Source organism: Podarcis melisellensis (genome assembly GCF_964234715.1).
Source record: "Podarcis melisellensis genome assembly, chromosome: 15".
Lineage (NCBI taxonomy): Eukaryota > Metazoa > Chordata > Lepidosauria > Squamata > Lacertidae > Podarcis > Podarcis melisellensis.
This window is the reverse complement of record NC_138532.1, coordinates 21,778,647-21,803,983: the sequence shown is the minus strand read 5'-3', so window position 1 is coordinate 21,803,983 and position 25,337 is coordinate 21,778,647. Positions and strand designations below refer to the sequence as shown.

General features: G+C 47.6%; 1 protein-coding gene across 1 annotated transcript in view; it reads right to left on the bottom strand.

The window, feature by feature from the left end:
* Positions 1-1,589: 1,589 nt before the first annotated feature.
* OAF (out at first homolog) overlaps positions 1,590-25,337 on the bottom strand; it is a 34,705-nt gene continuing 10,957 nt past the window's right edge. The window contains exons 2-4 of the mRNA XM_081890016.1: positions 14,309-14,443; positions 7,139-7,319; positions 1,590-5,086 (exon numbers count right to left, since the gene is read on the bottom strand). Coding sequence (XP_081746142.1) covers positions 4,812-5,086; positions 7,139-7,319; positions 14,309-14,443 — 591 coding nt within the window. The 3' untranslated portion in view covers positions 1,590-4,811. The remainder of the gene's footprint in view (positions 5,087-7,138; positions 7,320-14,308; positions 14,444-25,337) is intronic.

Genomic DNA, 25,337 nt, shown 5'->3' with positions numbered 1-25,337 from the left:
GTGAACCCTTTAGAAAAGTGCCATGTTCAAAATGATAGCAGACACAGAATATTTTGGCTGGGCCACTGGCCTGTTCCCCCATGCAACACATCACTGGATGTTGCAGTGATGTTCAGTCAGTGAACATGTCGGTGCAATTATCATGTGAACCATCTCTACCAGCTTAAAGATTGTGGCACCCATGTCTTTTAAAAACTCCTATTATCCTCTAGTCTGTACCTCCAGCCCCCAAGGAGATAAGTGCTTTAAATCTGCCCAATTTCTACTGGCCAGCTCTCCAGGGCAGTACCAGTTCCTAACACCCAAAGGGAGAGGGTGTGAACAGTCTTAGGCTGTGCATCTATTCCCATTTACTCTGCATCCAGTATGCTCCACCTACTGGTTTGGGGAGCTGTGCACACACGACATTAGCCACAATCCACACCTATCCTGTAGTTTCTTGCAAAAAACTGTGTTTGGGTGCTTTTCTCCCCCAAACCGGATTCAATCTGAATTGAGAAGTGCTTGAGTGAAGACATCCGAACTCTGCCCACTGGTGTGGATGTACAGCAGGCATCTTAGACACTCATCAAACCCTGCCGTGTACGACAATGTGCAAACACGGTTTGAAACTCAGTGAAAGAACTGTGCAATGTCCGCAGTCTAATGGAGGCTTATTATCTGCTTTCTCCTAATGCTGAAGCTGTCTAGTACCCTTTCCTTTTCGCTGAGAAAAGACAGGGACACAGCGCTCCCTTGTGGACCAGTTTGGAAGAATGCATGGCATTTACTGCCGTTTCTCCAGTGTTGTTTTCTCCCAACGTCTCCAGACACAGGAGCCAGCATCTAACATGGTATCTGCTTTTTTCCTTTTCTTTTTAAAATCATTTTAGCAATTTACTCTCTTTCGCTCTAGAGCAGGACTACAACGCCCATCGCCCTTTAACCATTAGCCTTGCAGGTTGGAGCTGATGGGAGTTGGAGTCCCACCATGTCCCAGGATTTGGGATAGCTCAGTTGGTACAGCATGAGACCCTTAATCTCAAGGCTGTGCAGTGCCCCTTAGTGGAGTTACTGAATATGTCACCCCAGAAGGCAACCAGCAGTGCTGAATCCATTAGCAAAACTCTAAATAGGGGCAATAATATAGCACAGTGTTTCCCAACCTTGGGTCCCCAGCTGTTTTCAGACTACAGTTCCCATCATCCCTGACCACTAGTCCTGCTAGCTAGGAATGATGGGAGTTGTAGTCCCAGAACAGCTGGAGACCCAAGGTTGGGAAACACTGATATAGCACATTTATTAGGGGCAACTAAAAATCACACAAAGCAGTGGAGCTAGCTTTTGAGTTGGCCACAAAGTGTGTGTGTGTGGGGGGGGAGAAACAGACAAAAAATGTTTTTGCTGGCAAAAAAATATGGCGGAATCACATCTGAAATATGGTACAGACATACATGTAAAATCATGGCATTCTTTGCAGACTAATCAAGTTGTTCCCATGCAAAAATAAAATAAAATAAAATATGCACCAGCTAGATTTGTCTCTAGCACAAATTGTTACTGTATGTGAGTGGCACATAGAGAGACTGAGACTCCTTGGAGAAAGTGCATTAAACAAACAAAAGAAATCAGTTTATTCACTTTACATTTGATAAATACTTTGCTTTAAAATACTTTCCATTCAAGTTTTACATTTGTTTCACTTCATGTGGCTTTTTTTTTAAAGCAACTCTGACCCCCCCTTCCCCATCATCCCCCCCTTCTCCTCGGGAGAGATGCATACAAAAATAATTCTGTGAGAAAGGCTCAAGAACACACAGAACCATGACTTTGAAATGAAACACTGAAGGTTTGAACTTCTGTGGACTGAAATGTCCAGAGTTGAGAAGAGAAAAAGGCACATTGTGGTGGAAGGAGGCATGGAGGAGGCGATGGCAATGAAAAAGAGGGGATGGAGGGTTGCAGAATGTGGTTGACCTCCCTTCCTCTCCCCCCCCCCCGCCTGGGTAAGACCCCTGTGCCTTCAAGCAGCTGCATGGCAGGCAGAAGTCAAGCTGGTAAAGCTGCCCTTCACTGCATCTCTGCTGTGGGGGGAAAAGAGGGTCTCTTGAATTCAGCATGTGAGCCCTGCCGTAAAGAAAACAGGGCAATACATTGCAGATCAAATTATGGGGTCCTCACCAATGGTTAAGCGAGGTTTCTCCTCCATTGCTCGCACAACAGAACACAAACATGTGGAATTCCCTGCCACAAGGTGCCAGCGGTGGCTTTAAAAGGGAAGAAGGCAAAGTAATGGAGGATGGGGCTATTAATGGGATGAAGGATGCTGGTGTGATGGGCCTCTGGCCTGACCAAACAGGTCTCCTCTTTACATCCTGCCATGGTTGGTTAGTCCACCAATAGCCATTTTACTGCAAATCTCAATGGAATGTGCACAATTCTTCCTCAACTGATTGATAGGCTGGTTCACCAAGGGGCTACCCAGACCTCATAAGCCAAGTTGTGCCAAGGTGGTCCCTCCACCGATGCTGTTGGACTCCAACTCCCATCAACCCCAACTGCATGACCTTAATGAAGAGCATTTTGTCCATAGGACTATAGAGTCAGAAGGGACGCAAGGGGCATATAATCCACATACCCCCAATGCAGGGACACTGCTGGGCACCCCCTGCTCTGCGAAGTAAGGTTCCAGTTGGTAAGGTTCCAGTTGCTCTTCTGTTACCCATCTCCTGGGAAAAGGGGATGTAAAAATCCTAGGCAACAAATCTGCTAAACTTTGTATATTGCTCCATGATTGCCACCACTCCCCCTTTCTCCACTACATTTTACACATAAGGGAAACTGAGGTGCAGTCACAGGGTACAGTTTCCCCGGAAGTGATGGGGATGGAACTTGCACCCATCACCACCAGCCTTTTTGTCAAGCTCACCGCAAGTCTAATGTCTACATTCAAGTGCATTTCCTAGTAGCACCTCTGTCACGTAACCAGCACTTTAAGGCTTGGATTGGATTGCTCTGCCACTGAGATAGGAGCTGGAGAGACAGGCATTAGCATAGAGGGACTGTTTCTATGCCTTAATCATAGAGTTGGAAGGGATGCCATGGGTCATCTAGCAGTCCAAACCCCCTACAATGCAGGAATCACAGCTAAATCAGACTCTCTCCTTCATGCCTGGGCATGCCCACATACTCCTGTAGCTTGGGCCACTTCTGACACCAGTGTTGCACAGTGGTCACCCCATATTACTTTGTTCCCCTTGGCTTGATCAGTAGAGTCTCTTTCAAAATTGGGGATTGTCATCAATTCGTCCTATCACATTTTGGGGATATTGCATCATGCACAGGCACATTGCTTTCTGTTAACAAGAAAGGAAGGAACAGGTGCTTTGGATCTCAAAACAGAACCATAGTGCTTAAGCCTGTGAAATGCTCATTGGCATCTGTTAGCTCAGGATGTGTGTGGGGGGGGGGGGACGACACCTAAGGTAGTCCAGCTGCTGCTGCACTACAGCACCTATGATCCCTGACCTTTGGTGATGCTGGCAGGAGCTGATGGGAGTTAAGAGTCCAAACCATGCTGGCTACCCTGGAGTTGCAGGCATCTGGGACATCTTCAGGGTTGCTTTCCTATACTGCAAGGATGGGGAGCCTGTTGTCCTGCAGATTTTGTTAGCCATTGCTGACTATTGCCCCTGCTAGACAACCATAGGTTTCTCATTCCTGCTTCGGTTCCTAGCTGCCCACTGATCCTCAGCCACTGGGAGACAGATGCTAGCAAGGTTGGAGTGTAAGTACGTTTAACTGGAACCTGGTTGGTGTTTCTTCCTCCTTGGGGGGAACAATCGGGAACAAGATACAGGTCTCTTCAATGAACCAGCCAACTGGGGTCAAGAGGCAGGTCTCAGTTATGCTCTTCCATCTCAGCCAGTCAGCTGATCAAGGGGCATCTGCTGGGTATAGCCTGGTACAGCCATACTGCTGAAACCAATAACAAGCACTGGTTGCTGCAGGGGTCTGCTGTTTAGGGGATGTGATGCATTGTTTCTGAGGTTGGTGTCAATCCTGCTATTCTGCGATCTTCCTGCCATCATTATGCAAAAGGAGCAGGGGGCAGGAACACCACACTTAGACACCAGTTCTGAGTGTTGCATGTTCAAGGTAGAACAGTCATCTTGTTGTGGCTGCTTGTTTCCTTCTGCTGGTTGACCCAGGTAGCAAGTTTCAGGGCGCTCTTCAAGTTCAAGAGCTTTGATATGGAGGCCACAGGTTCAAGCTCCACATGACCACCACAGGGCAGATTAAACACCCATAAAATTGTGGTGCTTGGAGGAGCCTCCTTACTCATCTGTTTTCATATTCCTTCTGGAAGATTGTCAAGGAAGAGCCTCTGTCCTTTCCCCTCAATTGTCCTGACGATACAAAGAGAGTGTAGTGGGTCACATTTCAGTCTGGGTTGTCAAGGACCTTAAGAATTCAAGAGGACCAGTGGTCAAATGGTGCATGAGGGGCCTGGTCCCAAGGCTTCAACAACCCCAGCTCTACCCTAGAGCAGGTCCTTGTGCCAACAGCTCACCATCTTCTTAGGCAAGGTCATAGTCAAATGTGGCCTATATCCCCAAGTCCGAGGGAGTTCGCAGTCGGGTAGAAAAGGAGTTGGACAGACCCACACGAAGGCTTCATAAAATGGAGTCCTGACAGGTGCCCCACCTCCCCTCTAGGCCCTGCACCTTCCTCCTTTCCTAGGCAGCCATCTTGGCAGAGCGACTCAGAGCCACATGAAGGGAGGTGGAAGGGAAGCACCAATGGGACAAAATGGCTGCCTGAGCGCCCTGCTAGGTCTCCTCGTCCCAAAGGCACAGCTGCTTCTGCGGCACGTAGTAGTCAAAGTTGTAGCCCTTCTGGCAGCTGCGGATGCCACACTTGTAGGAGGAGACCTTCCCAGCAGCGTCGCGGCTCTTGCAGTACTTGAGCATGCAGGGGTACCACTCGATGCTCAGCGCATAACTGCAGATGCAAGGCCTCCAGCGATCTGCACACAGGCGGCACCGCTGCAAGTTGGGAAGGTCAGCCGACTGGGGCAGGACTTCGAACATGGAGCCGTCCACGCCTGCAAGAGAGCCACAAAGACAGAAAGTCACTTCCCATGCCAAGGCCGCATCCAGGCCCTGCGATAGCTCTTTGAACAGTCACGGCTTCCCCCAAAGATTCCCAGGAACCTCAGTTTGTTAAGGGTGCTGAGAGATGTTAAGAGATCTCAGCCAATGCTGGGTCTCCACCGAGGACCTAAGCACACAGGTGGGTAAGGAGGTGGTCCTCAAGGTAACTGGGTCTCTGTTAAGTTGTGGGTGAACATATCAGTCGACACAGCGATTCTCCAAACAGCTCTTGTTTATTCACAGGTCAGAACAGAACTGAACTGAAGGGTTCAGCCTGCTTATATAGAGCTCCAGTACAACGTAACTGTAACAACTTTCTGTAACTATCCAATCACTGAACGTCACTTTCAATCCCTTATTTGCATATGTGGACCTGAGTAAAAACTACCTACAGTATCCCCCTGCTGGCCCAAGGTGAGACCTTCAGTACATAACAGTCTCCACTCCTTTAGGGCTTTAACCAGAATGGTTGCGCTGGATTTGGAAATGATCTGGCATGGGGACCTAGGAAGCTGCCTTATGCTGTTTACAGCACTGCAATGCCCCCTGGCTCAGTCATAGCTCCCCCCAAATAATTCTAGGAGATGTAGTTTGTTAAGGGGGCTGAGAATTATTAGGAGGTCCCAGGTGTAGAAAAAGGCTATTTATATATGCTACTAATGTGGCCTATGTTTTGTTAGCCCTAGAAATAGAAAACGAGAGAGGTCCCAACTAAAGAAGAATGGCAACTAAAGTTGACAGAATATGCACAATTCGCAGACTTAACATATAAAATACATTACATGGGTAGGCAAACTAAGGCCCAGGGCCGGACTTGGCCCATTCGCCTTCTAAATCTGGCCTGCGGACGGTCTGGAAATCAGCATGTTTTTACATGAGTAGAATGTGTGCTTTTATTTAGAATGCATCTCTGGGTTATTTGTGGGACATAGGAATTCGTTCATTTCCCCACCCCTCAAAAATATAGTCCGGCCCCCCACAAGGTCTGAGAGACAGTGGACCAGCCCCCTGCTGAAAAAGTTTGCTGACCCCTGGAATAAGAGAAGAAGAAGAACATATGTTTAAAGAAGATTGGCAAATGTTTATTGAATATACAGGAAATAATTGCGTGCAGCTGAAAACGCTGGCAGCATCAAGATAAATTCAACAGTGTAAACAAGTTTTGAGGGATCCAATAATGGAATACTGAATGGTACAGTTTTTGTAAAATATGCAGGGATTTATGATATGTAAAATGAACCATGGAAAGAGAAAATGGGAAGTCATTTATATCTTAAGGACATGAAAGGAGTATTTTAAAATGTAAAACAGAAAATTTTAAAAATTATATATAAAAAAATAGAGAATTGTTAAGAGGCCCCCTGTTCACCTCACAGAACTAACATTCCCAGAGTTCCCTGGGAAGAGGGATTGATTGTTCAACCACTCTGGGAACTATGGCTCTCTGAGTGGAATAAGGAGCCTCCTAACAACTTTTAGCACTCTTAACAAACTACAGCTCCCAGAATCCTTTGGGGGAAGCCACAAATGTTTCAGGTGGTATGATAGCACTTTAAATGTATGGCGTGAATGTGGTCCAAAGCTCCTCCAGTTTTTACCAGCCTCCAACATCCAAAGGTGTCCAATGCCCTAAACCAGGCATGGTCAAACTTGGCCCTCCAGCTGTTTTGGGACTACAACTCCCATCATCCCTAGCTAACAGGACCAGTGGTCAGAGATGATGGGAATTGTAGTCCCCAAACAGCTGGAAGGCCAAGTTTGGCCATGCCTGTCCTAAACCCACCCATTCTCCCCAGGTGCCTTTCTTGCTTGCTACCTTCTGGACCAGACTCCTTGGACCAGGTTCCCCATGCTTCTTCCATGATCAGCGGGCTATGCTGGCTGGGGCTGATGGGAGTTAGAGTCCAGCAACATCTGGAGAGGGCCAGCCGTTAGCTATTCTTGCCATTCTCCACTGTCACTGCTGCAGAAGGAAGATGTCAAATGGGAATGGCGCCACCTACCTTTCTCCAGCCAGAACTTCACATCCTCTTCTCGGGTGTAGATGGCCTCTTTGGCCTCCGCACAGACGTTGTGGATGTGGGAACTGAGCTGAGCCCCTTTGCTGAAGTTGACAGCTACATCCATGCTGAGATGCTCAAGGGCACGCACCTCTTCGGCTTGCCGCACAGTCCGTGGATTTTTCTGGCCAGGGAGAAAGCAGTGGAAAAGTCTCATCAGCTTTGCTATCACCAATGTCATTTTAAAACCCAACAGCTGTTTTTCACTGGGGGTCGGTCTGCGTTTTTAACTACCATAAATGAATAGAAGCACGCAGGCATAAATAGTTCATTGTCTGCTCCCCTAAAACTCACAGTAGTTTACCATTAAAAAAAGCAGCACTGACATATGAGGCAACCATGCCTCATCAACTGGGATGGGGGGGGGGAGGGGAGAGAGACATATTTTTAAATAAAAATCTAACTGCCTCTTCATTAACACAATGTCAGGGAACTGACATCTAAAGCGCCGCAGGTGCAAAGGCTCCCTGAGGTTGAGAGAGCAGTAGCAGCGGAAGAGGGAACCAGTAGAGGGCGAGCAAGAACTCCAAGGGAAAGTGAGTCGGAGGGATGGCTCAGAGACGCTTCAAGCGAAACCAGTGGGGAGGTCTCAGGACCTCCTATAGGGACACCCACACCTCGACGGAAACTGTCACGCCGAGAGGCCAGACGACGTGTTTCCGTTAAGGAGCTTTTATGTTGGAAACGTTTCCGAAAGCAGCCACTTTCGGATTCTACTAGTGATTGACGCAGCCATGCTGGAGGGGCTCCGTCACAGGCAGAGGTTTGAAAACCTGATCAAACTCTGAGGGACTTGCATTTTACGCACAAGCAGCTCATCGTCCCATCACAGCAATCCGAAAGTCACCGAAAGCCAGCTTGTGCAGAGAGAAGCATCATGAGCAACCCAGCCGGAACCGGGGGTGCAGGAGCAGCTGGAGGGGGTCCAAGCCTGGAAGAAAGGTACAGAGCGTTGGAGATCCAGTTGGCGCTGCAAACGGCGAGGCTTGAGGAGAGGAGGGCTCAGGATGCAGAAAAGGGAAAGGAGAAAACCACCCCGCTCGCCAGAAAGGTACCAGGATTGGTGCAGAAATTCGGGGGGGATCCCAGGAACTATCATGCCTTTAGAACAGAGATGCAATACGCTCTAAACTTGCAGTTTGATGACTTCCCCGACGAGGAATCGCGAGTGGCGTATGTGATTGGCCATCTCGAATCCGGGGCGAAAGATTGGGTTAGACCCCTGATGGCAGCGAATAATGAGATCTTAAAGGACACGAGGAAGTTTTTTCGTGCCATGGACCTGATGTTTTCCAGCGATATTGAGCAGGGGGTGGTGCGAAGGCAGTTAATGGCTTGCCAGCAAGGAAGCAGATCTGTCCGTGAGTACTGGACTGAATTTACTATGCTGATTCATAAATTGGGGTGGGACCTATCGGCGGAGCCCATCCAAATGCTTTTCGAAGAGGGGCTTTCTTCAACCGTCAAAGATGAGCTTTCCCGGGGGCCCAGGGCGGAGTCTATGGACCAATTAACCAAATCTGCGCTGGCCATAGGAGCGCGCCAGGAGGCGAGGGCTTTGGAAAGGCGGGAAGGGAAAGGAGACCGTTGGAGGGAGTTCCGCATTCCAGACATTCCAGAGCCATCTTTCCCGCCGGCAGAGCCGATGGAAGTTGGAACAGCGCGGGCGCGCGCAGTTTCAAATCCCAGTGAAGGGCGGAAGAAGGAGGGAAAGAGCGCCAAGAGATGTTATCTCTGCCAACAGCCAGGGCACTTTGCCAGAGTCTGCCCACAAAGAAAGGAATGGCAAGGGATGGCAGGAGCTGTTGGGGGAAAGGAAGAGGAAAGCAAGGAGCAAGTAAAAGCCAACGCCTGGCTGCCACCGTCGGGGCACAGCAGCCAGGCCAAAGAGCAATGAAAGTGCCCATGCCAGAACCTCCCAGACCTGCTTTAGTGATAGAGGTGTTACTAGAACTGCCAAACGGACACCCACTAAAGGTCAAGGCGCTTTTGGATTCAGGCAGCTCCTGTAATTTCATGAGTAAGGAGTTTGCAGCTGAGCACCAGATACAGACCATCCCTTTAAGTAACCCCTTGCAGGTGACTACGATTGACGGCAGAGAGCTGTTGGGGGGAGAAGTTAGCCAACAGACTGTCCCGATGATAATGAGAGTGGCAAGGCACACCGAACAGATAGCGTTTAATGTGGCCATCCTGGGAGGAGCGCCCATCATTTTGGGGATGAGCTGGCTGGCGCTACACGATCCGCTAGTGGGCTGGCATCAGAGGGTGGTCTCCTTTGGGTCAGCGCATTGCCTAGAACACTGCAAGGAGGGGAAGGTCTCGGGAGGAGACAGAGTCACCCTAGCGGGGATGGAAGTGATGGGCAAAGGGAAGGTGCCCCCGCAATACGCAGATCTGAGCAACGTATTCAGCGAAAGGGAAGCAGACAAACTGCCACCGCATAGACCCTTTGACTGTCAAATCAACCTACTCCCAGGGGCCCAACTCCCAGTAGGCAAGCTGTACGCCATGTCAGACAGGGAGATGCAGGAGCTGAGGGAGTTCATTGACAAAAACTTGAAGCGAGGTTTCATCAGAGAGTCCCGAGCGGTGGGGGGCAGCCCAGTGTTTTTTGTGGACAAAAAGAACACAGACAAACCGAGACTGGTGTGTGACTTCAGGGCCCTCAATGCAGTGTCGGAGCCCCTGGCTTTCCCTATGCCCCGAATTGACGACATTTTGACCAGAGTAAGGAAGGGAAAGATTTTTACAAAACTGGACCTGCGGGGGGCGTACAATCTGATACGCATAAGGAAGGGAGATGAATGGAAGACCACCATGTTTACCCCTTTGGGAGCCTTTGAATACCTCGTTATGCCCTTCGGTCTACAAGGGGGCTCCGCCTGTTTTCAAGCTTTTATAAACCACGTTCTGGGACCTTTGCTCTACAAGAACTGTGTGGCCTTTTTAGACGACGTGTTGGTGTATTCGGAAGATGAGGAACAGCATGTGAGGGACGTTCGAGAAGTGTTGGGCAGGCTGCAAGCCAACCAGCTGTGGGTGAAACTGGAGAAGTGCCAGTTTCATACCAAGGAGGTGGAATTCCTGGGGTACCGCTTGTCAGACAAGGGATTGGCCATGGATCCAGGCAAGGTTCAAGCGGTACTGGAATGGAAGACACCGAAGACCAAGAAGGACGTGCAAAGATTCTTGGGGTTTGGGAACTTTTATCGGAAGTTCATCAAGAACTTTGCCCACTTGACGGCGCCCATCACCGACTGCCTCAGCAGCAAGAAGAAATTTGTTTGGACGGTGGAGGCGGATCGAGCCTTTGAAGAACTGAAAAGGGCTTTCGCCTCGGAAGAACAACTTCTGCATGTGGATTTACAAAAACCCATGAGAGTGGAAACAGATGCATCCGACCGGGCTATAGGGGCGGTCCTTCTTCAACCGGGGAGGAGTGCGTCGGAGTGGAGACCGTGTGCATTCTTCTCGCGGAAACTGAATAAGTCCGAGAGGAATTACACGGTGTATGACAGGGAACTACTTGCCATTCACGAAGCATTCCGGAGGTGGAGACATTTATTAATTGGGGCACAACACAAGGTGCAAGTGTGCACCGACCACAAAAATTTAGAGTATTGGAGAACAGCTCGAGTGCTCAACCAACGACAAGTGAGATGGGCACAGGAATTCTCCAAATTTAACTTTGAGATTTGTTATGTGCCAGGCCCAGAAAACGTCAGGGCGGATGCGCTCTCACGCAAACCAGAATATTGGGAAGGGGAGGAGGTGATCGAAGAGAGACATGTCATCCCGGAGGACCGCTGGGTGTGTGGGGCGGCGCTGGTGGGGCAACGGGAACTGGTGGAGGAAACGGAAAATGATGAATATGCCCAGGATAAGCTCAGAGGTCTCAGGGGGGAGGGCGAGAGCCCCGGAGGTTTTGAGGAAAGAAATGGGGCATTGTATTACAAAGGGGCACTGTATATACCCGAAGGTGAATTGAGGGGGAGAGTACTCAAGCAGTTGCATGATAGCCCCACGGCGGGACATTTTGGGCAACACAAAACCATGTGGTTGGTTACCAGGGAATTTTGGTGGCCTAAGGTGAGGGAAGATGTAAGGGAGTATGTAAGAGGGTGTGACCAATGTCAGCGAGCCAAAGGGGAAAGAAGGGCGCCGGCAGGGTTATTAGAACCTTTACCCACACCAGAACGGCCTTGGGAAGCGATATCAATAGATTTTATGACGGATCTGCCAAGGTCCAAGGGGAAAACAGCCATCATGGTAGTAGTAGACCTGTTAACTAAGATGTGCCATTTTGTAGCATGCTCACATGCAGTCACAGCGGAAGAAACGGCGAAGTTGTTTGTGGAACATATCTTTAGGTTGCACGGGGCTCCCTCGAGGGTGACCTCAGATCGAGGCAAACAATTTACTTCCAGGTTCTGGAGGAAGCTCATGAGCTTGCTACACGTGGAAGTTAATTTTTCAACTGCCCGGCACCCTGAAACCAACGGGCAGGCGGAAAGGGCAAATGGCATTCTTCAACAATATCTTAGGTGTTATGTCAATGACAGAGAGAACGATTGGGTCGAAAAGTTGGCGTTGGCAGAATTTGCCTACAATAATGCGGAGAATGTGTCCACAGGGATGAGTCCCTTTTTGGCTAATTACGGGTGTCACCCCAGGGCATTTCCAGGGGAAGGAGGGGAGAGATGGAGCGTTCCAGCGGCTGAACATTTTGTAGAAGAGATGGAAGCCATCCATCAGCAGCTCCAGCTCAACTTAGAAAGGGCCAAGGCACAATATAAGAAGCAGGCAGACAAGAACAGAAGGGAAGGTGAAACCATAAGGGTGGGGGATCAAGTGTGGTTGTCAACCCAAGGGTTGCCGTTCAAAGGGGGTTGTAAGAAACTGAGGCCCAGAAGATTGGGACCCTTTGAGGTGATTCAGCAGGTCAACCCGGTAGCTTTCAAACTCCGATTACCCAACCACATGAAATTGCACCCAGTGTTCCACAGGTCGTTACTGTCACCATACAGGGGGGGACGTGAAGGGGAGCACGTCAGGGGACCAGCCTTGGAAGAGAGGGAACGCCGCAACCATGTAGCGGAAATCCTCGATTCCAGGTGGAAGGGTAATCAGGTGGAGTATTTGGTGGCGTGGGAAGGGGAACCGGAGTCAGAAAACACCTGGGTAAGTGCAGAGGAAGTCAATGACGAGGTTTTAACAGAAACGTTCCACCAAAGGTTCCCGAGGAAACCTCAGCCTATAGCAAGGTTTAGGAGGGAGTATTTCGGCACCACCGATGAGGAAGAGGAAATGGAAGGGTTCGCGGAGTCGGAGTTGGAAGATGGAGTGGACTCTGATGACGAAGAGTACCTAGAGAGTAGGAACAGCAACAAGTGGAAGGAAGTGTTCGCGACGTCGGAAGATGAGGGAGGTTCTTTCAGGGGTTTTACCTCCTCACCGCCAGTAGGAGAGGAGACGGGAGGGGGTGAAGGGGGCCCTGGAGGGGAGGTGGATGTCAGGGAACTGACATCTAAAGCGCCGCAGGTGCAAAGGCTCCCTGAGGTTGAGAGAGCAGTAGCAGCGGAAGAGGGAACCAGTAGAGGGCGAGCAAGAACTCCAAGGGAAAGTGAGTCGGAGGGATGGCTCAGAGACGCTTCAAGCGAAACCAGTGGGGAGGTCTCAGGACCTCCTATAGGGACACCCACACCTCGACGGAAACTGTCACGCCGAGAGGCCAGACGACGTGTTTCCGTTAAGGAGCTTTTATGTTGGAAACGTTTCCGAAAGCAGCCACTTTCGGATTCTACTAGTGATTGACGCAGCCATGCTGGAGGGGCTCCGTCACAGGCAGAGGTTTGAAAACCTGATCAAACTCTGAGGGACTTGCATTTTACGCACAAGCAGCTCATCGTCCCATCACACACAAATATACTAAATTGACCAAAATAGTAAGTGCTAAAATTAAGGAAATTACTCAAAAGCTTTCCTGTTTGCTAGAAACACTTGCAATGTTAATTTAAATTCAGCTGAATTAGTGGAAGGATGTAATCTTGCCTTGGTTCACACCACACAACAAGCCAAACTTATTGTTTACTGGGACCACACAACACGGGACAGGATAGGGGCGGGGAAGACAACTTTACAAAGGTGGCGGGAGGGAAAGGATAAAAACCCCCTTTTCTGCCTGCAATTTATTTGCTCCAAATCCCCCCTCCCCCCCAGCTGGTTTTCCCTCTGTGGGTCTCCAAGCAGGTGTTCAAGAGGGGCAACTGAGGTGTAGTGGTTAAGAGCGGTAGACTCATAATCTGGGGAACCAGGTTTGTGTCTCCACTCCTCCACATGCAGCTGCTGGGTGACCTTGGGCTAGTCACACTTCTTGAAGTCTCTCAGCCCCACTCACCTCACTGAGTGTTTGTTGTAGGGGAGGAAGGGAAAGGAGATTGCTGGCCGCTTTGAGACTCCTTAGGGTAGTGATAAAGCGGGATATCAAATCCAAACTCTTCTTCTCCACTCCTAATCCCATTCCTTGCAAAGTTGCCTTCACTTAACAAAAGCAGCCGGTTGTGTTTCTACTGCATGCAACTTGTTTGTTAGGCTCTGAAGTGCAATTAATGGGGATCCACAGCAGAGCCTTTTTCCTATAGAAACAGCAGCTTTGTGGCCTAGAAATCCACCAAGAAAGTCCTCTCTCTTCCCCCTTTTGCAAGCAGGTGAATGCCTGCTGCGATGAACCATGAACTCCTGTGTTCAGGTTCCATCTAGGTGCCGATTTAAGTGGATTATTTAACAGTGTTATACACAGTGCCCAGCTAGGGCTCCTAATACTGGCCTGCAGCAGAATTTGTTCTAATCCAATGGAGGGAGAAATCTGAGGATGGGTTGTGCATAGTTAATTCACTGGACACAAATTCTTTCTCCAGGTAAATAGTTGCACCTTTTATGCAAACATTTGAAAATCTTGTTATAATTATTTTCTGAAAGTCACCTAGGACATTGATCCCTGCTCCACTGAAAGGGGACCAGTAAATTTAAAGAACAAAAAGATGAATCATGTGCCTTAGGGGCACCTTACCCTAAATGCAAGAACCAATGATCATCCCTCCATTTTCTCACCTGTCTTAGCTTGGCCATGGACTCACTGGGAATGATCTCATTGCGGTGGAGCCTGGTGACAAAGCAGAGTGCCTGGAATTGACTCTGGCCCCTCTCCAGTTCTCCAAGGATTAGGGCTCGGAAAATCTTCACCTCCTAAAGAGAAAAGGGGGAAGAGTTAAAATACATTCTTTGTTTCAGTTTGACATGGTTGTGTAAACCATCTGTCCAGGCTTCCATTCACTGAGGGTGCAGATACCTTATTGCTGCTGGACACAGAGCCCAGGGTGTGTTGTCTGTTGAACTCTGCCTGCAGAATTCAGACTCCACACAGGCATTGCTTAAGGTAACAGGGGCATTAACTGGGTCTATACAGTTCACTGGGAGGGCTCCAAATACAGGCCTGCAGGAGGGTTTCAGCCAAGAGAAGACAAGGGGGAGGGAATATGGGTTGTCATTATGGGAATTTACTGTGTCTGAGCTGCACCAAATCTGCAAACAGAAAGAGAACGCAGGAAGCAGACTTGCAACAAACCAGATCATTGGTCCATCCAGCTCAATATTGTCTACACAGACTAGCAGCAGCTCTCCATGATTTCAAACAGGATTCTCTCCTAGCCCTAACTAGAGATGCTGGGAATGTTGGTCTCTCCTGTGCCAGTTTCCATCCTGGGACTTTCCCCAGGTCCAAGATAGGAAACACTATAGAATTTCTACCTGACACTCAGCTGTTGAACCACAAAACTGGAAACACATCACAGGAGGATGATAGGGGGAGCAGGGAGAGAAGAGATAGATGGGGAAATTTCCAGGTGATTGAAATGACATTAATGCCATCCCCAATAAATCACAAAACAAATCCTTCCACCTGGGACTGCAATTCCAATCAAATGTGTGGTACTCAAACCTGCAGTAAAGAGAAACTTCACATGACAGTTTATTCCATTTCCACAACTGTCCCCTAACAGCTAAGTCCCACACTGAGATTTCACATGAAGTGTAGGCCGCTTCTGAAACTATGGTGGAATATACTGCAAGTTCAGTGCTTATTTCCATGTTAGGTAAAGGTAAAGGGACCCCTGACCATTAGGTCCAGTTGTGACCGACTCTGGGGTTGCGGCGCTCATCTTGCTTTATTGGCCGAGGGAACCGGTGTACAGCTTCCGGGTCATGTGGCCAGCATGACTAAGCTGCTTCTGGCGAACTAGAGCAGCGCACGGAAACGCCGTTTATCTTCCCACCAGAGCCGTACCTATTTATCTACTTGCTTTGACGTGCTTTCAAACTGCTAGGTTTGCAGGAGCAGGGACTGAGCAACGGGAGCTCACCCTGTGGCGGGGATTTGAACCACCAACCTCCTGATCGGCAAGTCCTAGGCTCTGTGGTTTAACCCACAGCGCCACCCGTGTTCTTTATTTCCATGTTACTTGCTTCCAATAAAATAAAATCTATTTGTAACTTAGAGTGTTTTCACCTGGCTGCACTGTGTGTGTGTGTGTGTGTGTGTGTGTAGAAACCAGCCTGCTATAGGAAGGTCAACTTTACATCTGCTGCTCTGCCCGCTTCTGCCTCTGGCCCCGCCCATCACTGAATGTGGCCCTTGGAAGGCTGCCCAGAAGGGAATGTGGCCCTTGGGATGAAAAAGTCCCATATCTACAAGAAGACTCATCCTGGAAGACTAAATTAGCACAGTGAGGCCTCCTGTCCTAGCTCCTCTCCCCCCTGGATCTGTGTGGCATTCCAGGCACCTGCCTTTATAAGACCCAGAGCTCAGGAACTGAGCTCCGCTCTGGCTAAGCTTCTCTCCCTGGGATGACCTCTGGGTCTGCCTGCATACATTCCAAGGCTGATTCACCGTCTTCCCCTCCCAGGAGTACGACAGGCTGGCCAGACAATGCAGGAAACGACCAGACAGCTGACAGCACAGCTGCATGCTGGACCCAGGATTGAGTTGGGTGTTGGCTGGATGCATTTAAAACACAGAAGAAGATGAATGGGGAAGAGGAGACGATCCCAAGCACACAGAAACAGAGAGCTTCTCTTGCAAGCTTGTACTTCTCTCTGGTCTCCTTCCCTGCTCTCTTGGAGAGGAAGGATGCAACTAGCCCGTTCCATGTTTCTAGTCCTCATGAATTCTAGGGCGAAGCTGCACTCAAGCTGCAGAGAAGGGCCATAGCCCAGTGGCAAAGGATGGGATTTGCATGCAGAAAGTCCCAGGTTCAATCCTAGTAGGGTCGGGAGAGGCTCCAGCTTGAAACGCTAGAGAGCTGCTGCCAGTCAGTGTAGGCAATGCTGAGCTACAGGTAAGGTAGCTCCTTATGTTCACTGTTTAGGGGGGGCCTTCCTTTCTGGGAGGGTGCAATATCCAAGCTGGGTGGGTTGGAGCAGTCCAAATAATATTAAACTGTCCAGAAAGCTGCTCCAAACTGCAGCTCTGCTGGCTTGATAGATGTGGCAATCCTACATGCAAGGTTGAAAGTTCTACTCCCAGGGGCTCCTCCCCACACCTGTCTTTTGAGACAGCTTTTCAAACAACAACAGACACCCACTCATTCCCTTTATTTCCAATGTCCAAGCATGAGCGCCATTCCTAATGCAGCAAAAATAGGACCATCCACCTGAAAAGCTCACGGTTTTGCAGAAGTACAAATATCAGAGGGGTTGGGCAGAAATGGGAGTAGACAGCCCAGTGAGGACTGAGCATGCTCAGTGGCCACAGAATCCTGGCTGAATATTTGGAGTGGGGGGAGAAGGGGGAATGAAATGGAGTAACCTGGAGGGGGTCACGGGTGACGGTCCACAAGCCTTTCCCTGGTGGAGAGGGTGACCTCTGAAACTCCCTAATGTGAAACCCCCCTTGCGACAGAAAGAGAGGAGTCACTCAGACAACATTCCGGCTCTTTGGCTCCCAAACCTATTTGCTTTCAGCTGTGGTTCTCCCTCCGGGCCCCACGTCGGCCAGCTACTTCACTCTCTCGCAAGTCCCAATCATTCCCCAGCCCATGCGAACTCTCGTTCCCGTCGCTCCAGCGAGCGGGTGACCCAGCAGCGCCGCTGAGCCAGTCTAAATATTTATCTACTCTCTCTGTGTGCGGGGTGATTTATAGGCTGTGAGTGCTCTCTCTCCCCTGTGCCTGGTATGGAAAGGAAAGGCGGTCGGGAGGCCTCTCGGAGTGGGTCACAGACGGCATCTTCACTAAACTGGAGAGGAGGGTTTGGAGAAAGGAGAGGGAAAAGATACCCGCACAGGAAAGGAGGAGAAACTAACCCCCGCTCTACTACAGTGGTACCTCAGGTTACATACGCTTCAGGTTACATACGCTTCAGTTTACAGACTCCACTAACCCAGAAATAGTGCTTCAGGTTAAGAACTTTGCTTCAGGATGAGAACAGAAATCATGCTCCGGCAGTGCGGCGGCAGCAGGAGGCCCCATTAGCTAAAGTGGTGCTTCAGGTTAAGAACAGTTTCAGGTTAAGAACGGACGTCCAGAATGAATTAAGTACTTAACCCGAGGTACCATTGTACATCAGGTAGCATGTTGATGCACCCCCCATAACACATGAATGAATCCTGTTCCAGAAGGGGTATTTGCCTAGCCGCTGTTAGAGTGGGATGCTGGATTAGATGGGTTTATGGCCTAATCCAGAAGCCAGTCTCGCCAAGGTTGCAGGTTCGATCCCCGTATGGAGCAGTTGCATATTCCTGCATTGCAGGGGGTTGGACGAGATGATCGTCAGGGTCCCTTCCAGCTCTATGGTGCTATGATTCTTCCTGAGTCCCTGGGATCTCCAGGTGAGGCTGGAAAGCCAGTGTGGTATAGTGGTTAGAGGGACTAGGATCTGCGAGGCCAAGGTTCAAATCCCCACTCAGCCATGAAGCTGACTGGGTGACCTTGGTCCAAGCACTGTTCTCTCTGCCTGACCTACCTCACAGGGTTGTTGTGGGGATTAAACAAGGAGTGGGAGAATCACCTTGAGCTCCTTGGAGGAAATATAAATGCAAATGAAAAGACCTTTCTTTGCTGGAAATGCTGGAGAGCCTCTGACAGCCTCTGTGGGCTGGTGATGGCTAACCTGTGGCCCTCCTGACATCATTGGTGACAGGCTTTGCTGGCTGGGACTCATGAGATGTGAGCCCAGAAGCCTCTGAAGGGCTGCAGGTTCCCTGTCTTCTGGTTGGAGAGCTGGGCTTGCCTTCAGATCCCTGTTCAATTACAGGGGAGGCCAAAAGAGAGCAATGGCCCACCTCACAGGGCTGTTATGCAGATACAGGTGAACATGCAGACTGCCACCAGCTCTTTGGTGGAAGGGCTAGGCAGGAAAGCCAAAAACAAACAAACTGGCCTTGTGTCAGATTTGTCACCGCGCCTGATCTGTGGAAAGCTTTTTCCACCCCGCCCCCCAGTGTCATTCAATCTTCCATGGAAGAAGCGATTGCATGGCAAACAGGAAGAGATGGGATTTCAGGTGCACAGAAGCACTTGGGCACACAAACCCTGCTCCCAGATGAGCTGATTTCAGGGTGTCAGCTGCAGAAATCAACTGCCCTTGCTGCTTTCATCTCCTGCATGCTCTTCCCCGTGACTCCCTGGGGGCTCACTTCCGCTAGGAGGCCTCTGTGCAACTCAGGCACCCCTATTCTCGCCTCCCTCTCAAAACGCCCCATCAGCTAAATCAGAACAGCTTCCTTTTTATTATTCCAAGCTGGCGTGTTAAACCCCAAAGCCAGATCTTTATCTAAACAAACCATGCTCTGATGGCTCAGTTGGCCCAGACTCAGGGGGGGACAGGGCTGGTGTTGCTCTTTACGCCCAAACATTCCCATACTAGTATGAGGTTTCCTTTCTCCTTACAGCACTGGGCTCCAGCCACAGACTTCTCTTCCCTTCTCTTCTGGCTACTTCTTCCTTCAACTTCTGCCGCAGCCAATTTGATTTTGATTGCATTTAAATCAACTCCTGCCTACAAGTCCACAATAACACCCCCCAGTTCCCAGGATTCTTCTTCTTTTTTTCTTAGAGGGGAGGGTCCATTAAATATATGATGTGTTGACAACCCCAGACAAGTTACAAAGCTGCAATCCTAACCCCACTTTTCTGGGAGTACGCCCCACTGAATACCACCTGACTTACTTCCGAGTAGACAGACAACAGCAAAAGTTGCTAGGTTTATCGAGGGTGCAGTGAGATTAAGGGCCACTATCTGAATGATAATCTTGGTCATTTGATTGCCCTTTATACCCATTGCTGTCTTTTTATTTGTATATATTGCTTGTTTTATGTTGCTATGGCCGTTGGCTAATGCGAATAAAGTTTATCTATCATCTATCTATATCTATCTATCTATCATCTATCTATCTATCTATCTATCTATCTATCTATCTATCATCTATCTATCTATCTATCTATCTATCTATCTATCATCTATCTATCTATCTATCTATCTATCTATCTTTCTATCTATCTATCTATCTATCTATCTATCATCTATCTATCTATCTATCTATCTATCTATCTATCATCTATCTATCTATCTATCTATCTATCTATCATCTATCTGTCTATCTATCTATCTATCTATCTATCTATCTATCTATCTATCTATCTATCTATCATCTATCTATCATCATCTATCTATCTATCTATCTATCTATCTATCTATCTATCTATCTATCTATCTATCTATCTATCATCTATCTATCTATCTAATCTATCATCATCTATCTATCTATCAATCATCTATCTATCATCTATCTATCTATCTATCTATCTATCTATCTATCTATGTATCTATCATCTATCTATCTATCATCTATCTATCTATCTATCTATCTATCTATCTATCTATCTATCTATCATCTATCTATCTATCATCTATCTATCTATCATCTATCTATCTATCTATCTATCTATCTATCTATCTATCTATCTATCATCTATCTATCTATCATCTATCTATCTATCATCTATCTATCTATCTATCTATCTATCTATCTATCTATCATCTATCTATCTATCTATCATCTATCTATCATCTATCTATCTATCTATCTATCTATCTATCTATCTATCTATCATCTATCTATCTATCTATCATCTATCTATCTATCTATCTATCTATCTATCTATCATCTATCTATCTTCCGAGTAGACTTGGTTAGGATTGCACTGCAAGCTGCCGATTTGGGATGAAAGTCATGCAGCTGATGAAATGGACTCCAGTCCATAAAAGATTTGCTAAGGTGCCAGAAGACTCCTTTAAAAAATAAAAAGGTTTCTCCTCAAAATGAGGGAGGTCCCTTTCCAGACTCCCTTCCTGCAGAAAAAAACACATGCCAGGTGATTCAGCGCTGAGTCAGTTCTTGGCCAAGCAAAAGGAGGACAGGGTTCGCGGCCAAGGATTTCCGTGAAGCTTTCCCAGCAAAGACAACAAGTTCCAGCGTGACATCAGCACCCCCACAGATGTTCCGGACTCAAGGACTCTTTGCGCAGTATGACTCCCGAAGGGAGAATGTTAGGAAATCCTTCTTTGGAAAGCAATTCAGGGGCACTAGTGATAAAAGCAGCGGGGAGTGGTTTGGAGAAGCTAACCATCTAATGTTTCTGGATTTAGTGGCGAATTATGTTACACCGAAAGCAAAGGCAGGTCCATTGTTCTATCCGAAAGGAGACCATTTACGCATTTGTAGTTCCAATAGTTAATTAACACAAACACCTAAAAAAAGCCCTCGCAGTTCAGCAGCCTAGTACTCCACTTTCTGCTATCCAGAACTGTGCGTGCAAATTAGGAATGTAAGCTAATCAGGGCGGCATGCAATTTAGGATGCGCCTGCTTCTTTTTTGGGCTGTAAAATTTAGCAGAAAGGGTTTTTAGGGAGGCTTTGGAGTGTATAAGTCAGGCTTGGTGTGTGTGTGTGTGTGTGTATGTGGGGGAGAATCGAGGTGAAAAGAGCAAGATATGAAATGGAGGAGAGCAGCCAGAACACAGGAAGGTGTGTTATACCGAGGCAGATTGTTGATTCACCTGGCTCAATGCTGTCAACACTATCTGGCAGCAGCTCTCCAGGGTTTCTCTTCCAACTCCACTCGGGATTGAACCTGGAGCCTTCTGCACGAAAAGCAGATGCTCTGCCTATAATTTACAGGTTCTGTGAATGCAGGCTAATGGTTTAGCTCTCCCAGGCAAGCCACAAAATGTAGCCATAGCCAAACCTACTAAATGAGTGCCTAAAACATTGGAACTCCCTGCCTATTGAGCTCCAGCAGGCAACTTCACTGAACTCTTTTCTGCACCTGCTAAAAACATTCCTGTTTAGACAAGCCTACTCAGATGCTTAGAAAGTGGAGGTGATTTTAATCTGTTTTAGTATTTTAACTTTTGTATGTTTTAAAGTATGGTTGTGAATTTTTCTTGATTTTAATGTTTTATCTTTTGGAAAATGTTTTGCGGGTTTGTTTGTTTGTTTGTTTTTAACAACCAAGCAGTGTATAAATTTTATGAAACAACAAATAAAAATTAATACATTTGTTGCCATTAGACGGATTTGTGACTGTTAGGGTTGCCATATTTTGAAGAGCAGAAAAGAAGACACATTTTCCGACTTCTGCTTTTAACTGTGGATTGTTATGACAACCCATGAAAAAGAGGACATGTCCTGGAAAAAGAGGGCATATGGCAACCCTAACTGTCCTAACCCAATAAAACTTCACCCTGGGGGAAAAGTGACAAGTGGAATGCTGCAGGGTTCTGGCCTAGGCCTAGTGTTGTTCAATGTCTTTATAAATGACTTGGATGAAAGACTAGAAACGATGCTCAACAAATTTGCGGATGATACCAAACTTGGAGGAGTAGCTAATACATCAGAAGCTAGAATCAGGATTCAAAAGGAATTTAACAGATGGGAGAACTGGGCCAAAACTAACAAAAAGAATTTCAATAAGGACAAATGTAAGATTCTAAACATAGGCAGGAAGAACCAGATGCACAGATATAGGATGGGGGATCACCTGGCTTGACAACAGTTCACTAAAAGAGATCTAGAGGGTCTTAGTAGATCACAAACTTAACACGAGTCAACAGTGTGATACAGCGGGGGGGGGGAGGCTAAGGCTATTCTAGGCTCCATCAAAAGAAGCATAGTGTCCAATCAAGGGAAGTAATAGTCCCACTTTATTCTGCCTTGGTCAGAGCACACCTTGCTGTGTCTAGTTCTGGGCACCACAGTTGAAGAAGGATATTGACAAGCTGGAATGTGTGCAGAGGTGGGTGACAGATAATCAACTGTCTGGAAACCAAGCCTTATGAGGAACAGTTGAGGGAGTTGGGTATGCCTAGCCTGTTCCCTGAAATATTTGAAAGCCTGTCACATGGAAGACAGAGCAAGTTTGTTTTCTCCTGCTCCAGAGAGTAGGACAAAAATCAACAGATTCAAATTGTGAGAGAGCAGATTCTGACTAAATATTAGGAGGAACTTCCTGACGTCAAGAGCTGTTCAACAGTGGTTGAAGTTTACCTCAGAAGGCAGTGGGCTCTTCTTCACTGGAAGTTTTAAACAGAGGTTGGATGGCCATATATCAGGGATTTTTTAGCTGTGATTCCTGAATTGAAGAGGTTGAACTAAATGATCTTTGGAGGCCCTTTGAACACTATGATTCTGTGATCTGGGAGTGCTAAACCATGGAACAGGTTTTGAACAATACACACCAAGCCACACCATAGCTTAGCACAGCATAAAAATACCCAGGAGGGAAAAATGGCTTGAGATCCTATCTCCAAAGTCTTGCATGTTTGCTCATTCATGGTCTGGGCTTAACATTAGATGTAAACAAGGTCCGATCTGATATAATTTCTCTCCCACACACGCCCAAACTGGAGATAACAGGGTTCAAACACAAGGACATCAAGAAATTCACAGCCATTGGAGGATCAGGATATGACCCCTGCCTTAGGGGACCACTTCTTGAAGCAACAACACCATTTTCAGGTTTCAAGTTTATTTGAACTCAAAATGTTCCATACGGAAAGCTCCCACACACACACTTTAAAAGATGTGCTTAATTAAAATGCAACCCTGTGTCGATTGCACGGCTACTCCACAGGATAACAAAAGCAATATTCTGCCAAACTCTGCCCCTGCCTGCCCTCAAACACAGCCTGCAGGAAATATATAGTTTAATAACCGTGTGATAAATTTGCTAATGTTTAACGTCACCGGGTTTATTCCTGCTGAGAACCTGCCTTGAAACTTCCGGACCGCCTCGCTGTGCATCCCAAATTGCCTCTTTTCCCTCTCAGAGAGCAATGGTGCAAAGAGGACCTCTGCAAATGAACAGGTTCACACAGAAGCAGGCAGGCTTTAAGGCAGAGGTGGGGAACCTGTGGTCCAAGATGTTGTTGGGTTCCCATCTGCCCCAGTCACATAATGCCCATTCCACAGTTGTTAGAAACTTTGGAACTCCCTGCCTATTGACATCACACAGGAATCTTCACTGTACACTTTTCAGCACCTGCTAAAAACATTTTTTTTTTTAGGCAAGCCTACAAGGAACATGGGTGGTGCTGTGGATTAAACCACAGAGCCTAGGACGTGCTGATCAGAAGGTCAGTGGTTCGAAACCCCGTGATGGGGTGAGCTCCCATTGCTCGGTTCCTGCTTAAACCTCTAGGAGAGTTTTGGTTTTTTTTAACCACCAAGGAGAGTGCATACATTTAATGGAATAAAAATGATAAATACATAACATTTTAGAGATTATGGGTGTTAGTTATAGTCCATCAACATCTAGAGGGCCACAGGATTTCCATCGCTATCTTAAAGTACAATGTAGGCCTTATTATGATTATTATTATGATTCATAACCCACCCTTCTTAAGCAGCCCTGTATGTCATCAGCAAGCAACAAAACAATAAAATACCTTAAAAACAATCCCTACGCTGATGCAGACTGGGAAAGATCTCTACTTAAAAGGCTTTTTGGAAGAGGATGATCTCTTCTTCCAAAAAAGGAGGGGAGAGACAGTGGCTGCCTAACACTTAACACAGCCCTTCCAAGTGTCCCTATTTTCCAAGTACAGTCATACCTCGGATTACAGACGCTTCAGGTTCCTTTTTTTGGGTTCCGGACCGCCAAAACCTGGAAGTACCGGAACTGGTTACTTCCGGGTTTTGGCGGTCGCGCATGTGCAGAAGCACTAAATCATGCTTTGCACATGTGCAAACACGCCAAATCACAACCTGTGCGTGCACAGAGGCGCTACTGCGGGTTGTGAATCTGCATCCCGCATGGATCATGTTCGCAACCCGAGCGTCCACTGTACAGTCCTGGATTTACAGAAGCCGTCCCAGTTTCTGATTCAATCTCGGAATGTCCCGCTTTTCCTTAGGATGTCCCTATTTTCATCAGAGAAATGTTGGTGTCATGAGACCCCCGAATCAAGAAGACAAATAACTATACAACTTTTAGAAGACATCTGAAGGCAGCCCTGTATAGGGAAGGTTGGGTTTTTTTAAAAAAAATATTTAATGTTTAATTTTGTGTTTATATATGTTGGAAGTCACCCAGAGTGGCTGGGGCAACCCAGTCAGTTGGGCAGGATAGAAATAATAGAATTATGTTATTATTATTATTATTATTATTATTATTATTATTATTATTATTGAATAGGATGTCCCTATTCTCATCGGAGAAATGTTGGTGGGTATAACGGGAGGGAATTCAGTTCCTAAATTATGCAGAATGGGACCTCTTGATAAGATGCCCTCTGCTGGAGGCCCTCACTTGCAACATGCAGAGACTGTCCCTAGACCGTGCCCCCTCCTAGGCTACACCCTCTCTCTTTTCGGGCCACACACCCTCACCAGCCCTGCTTCACATTCTCCTTGAGTGGTTCTGTCTGCCTGGAATGTGCACTGGAACTCCAATAATGCCTCTTTTTTGTCTGGGTAGAGGATTGAGAGGTGTGTGTGTGCGTGCGTGTGTGTGTGCATGTGCGCGTGCACGCACGTGTTTGGAAGGTCACCCAAAAGGTTATGTGGCCCTCAAGCTGAAAAGGA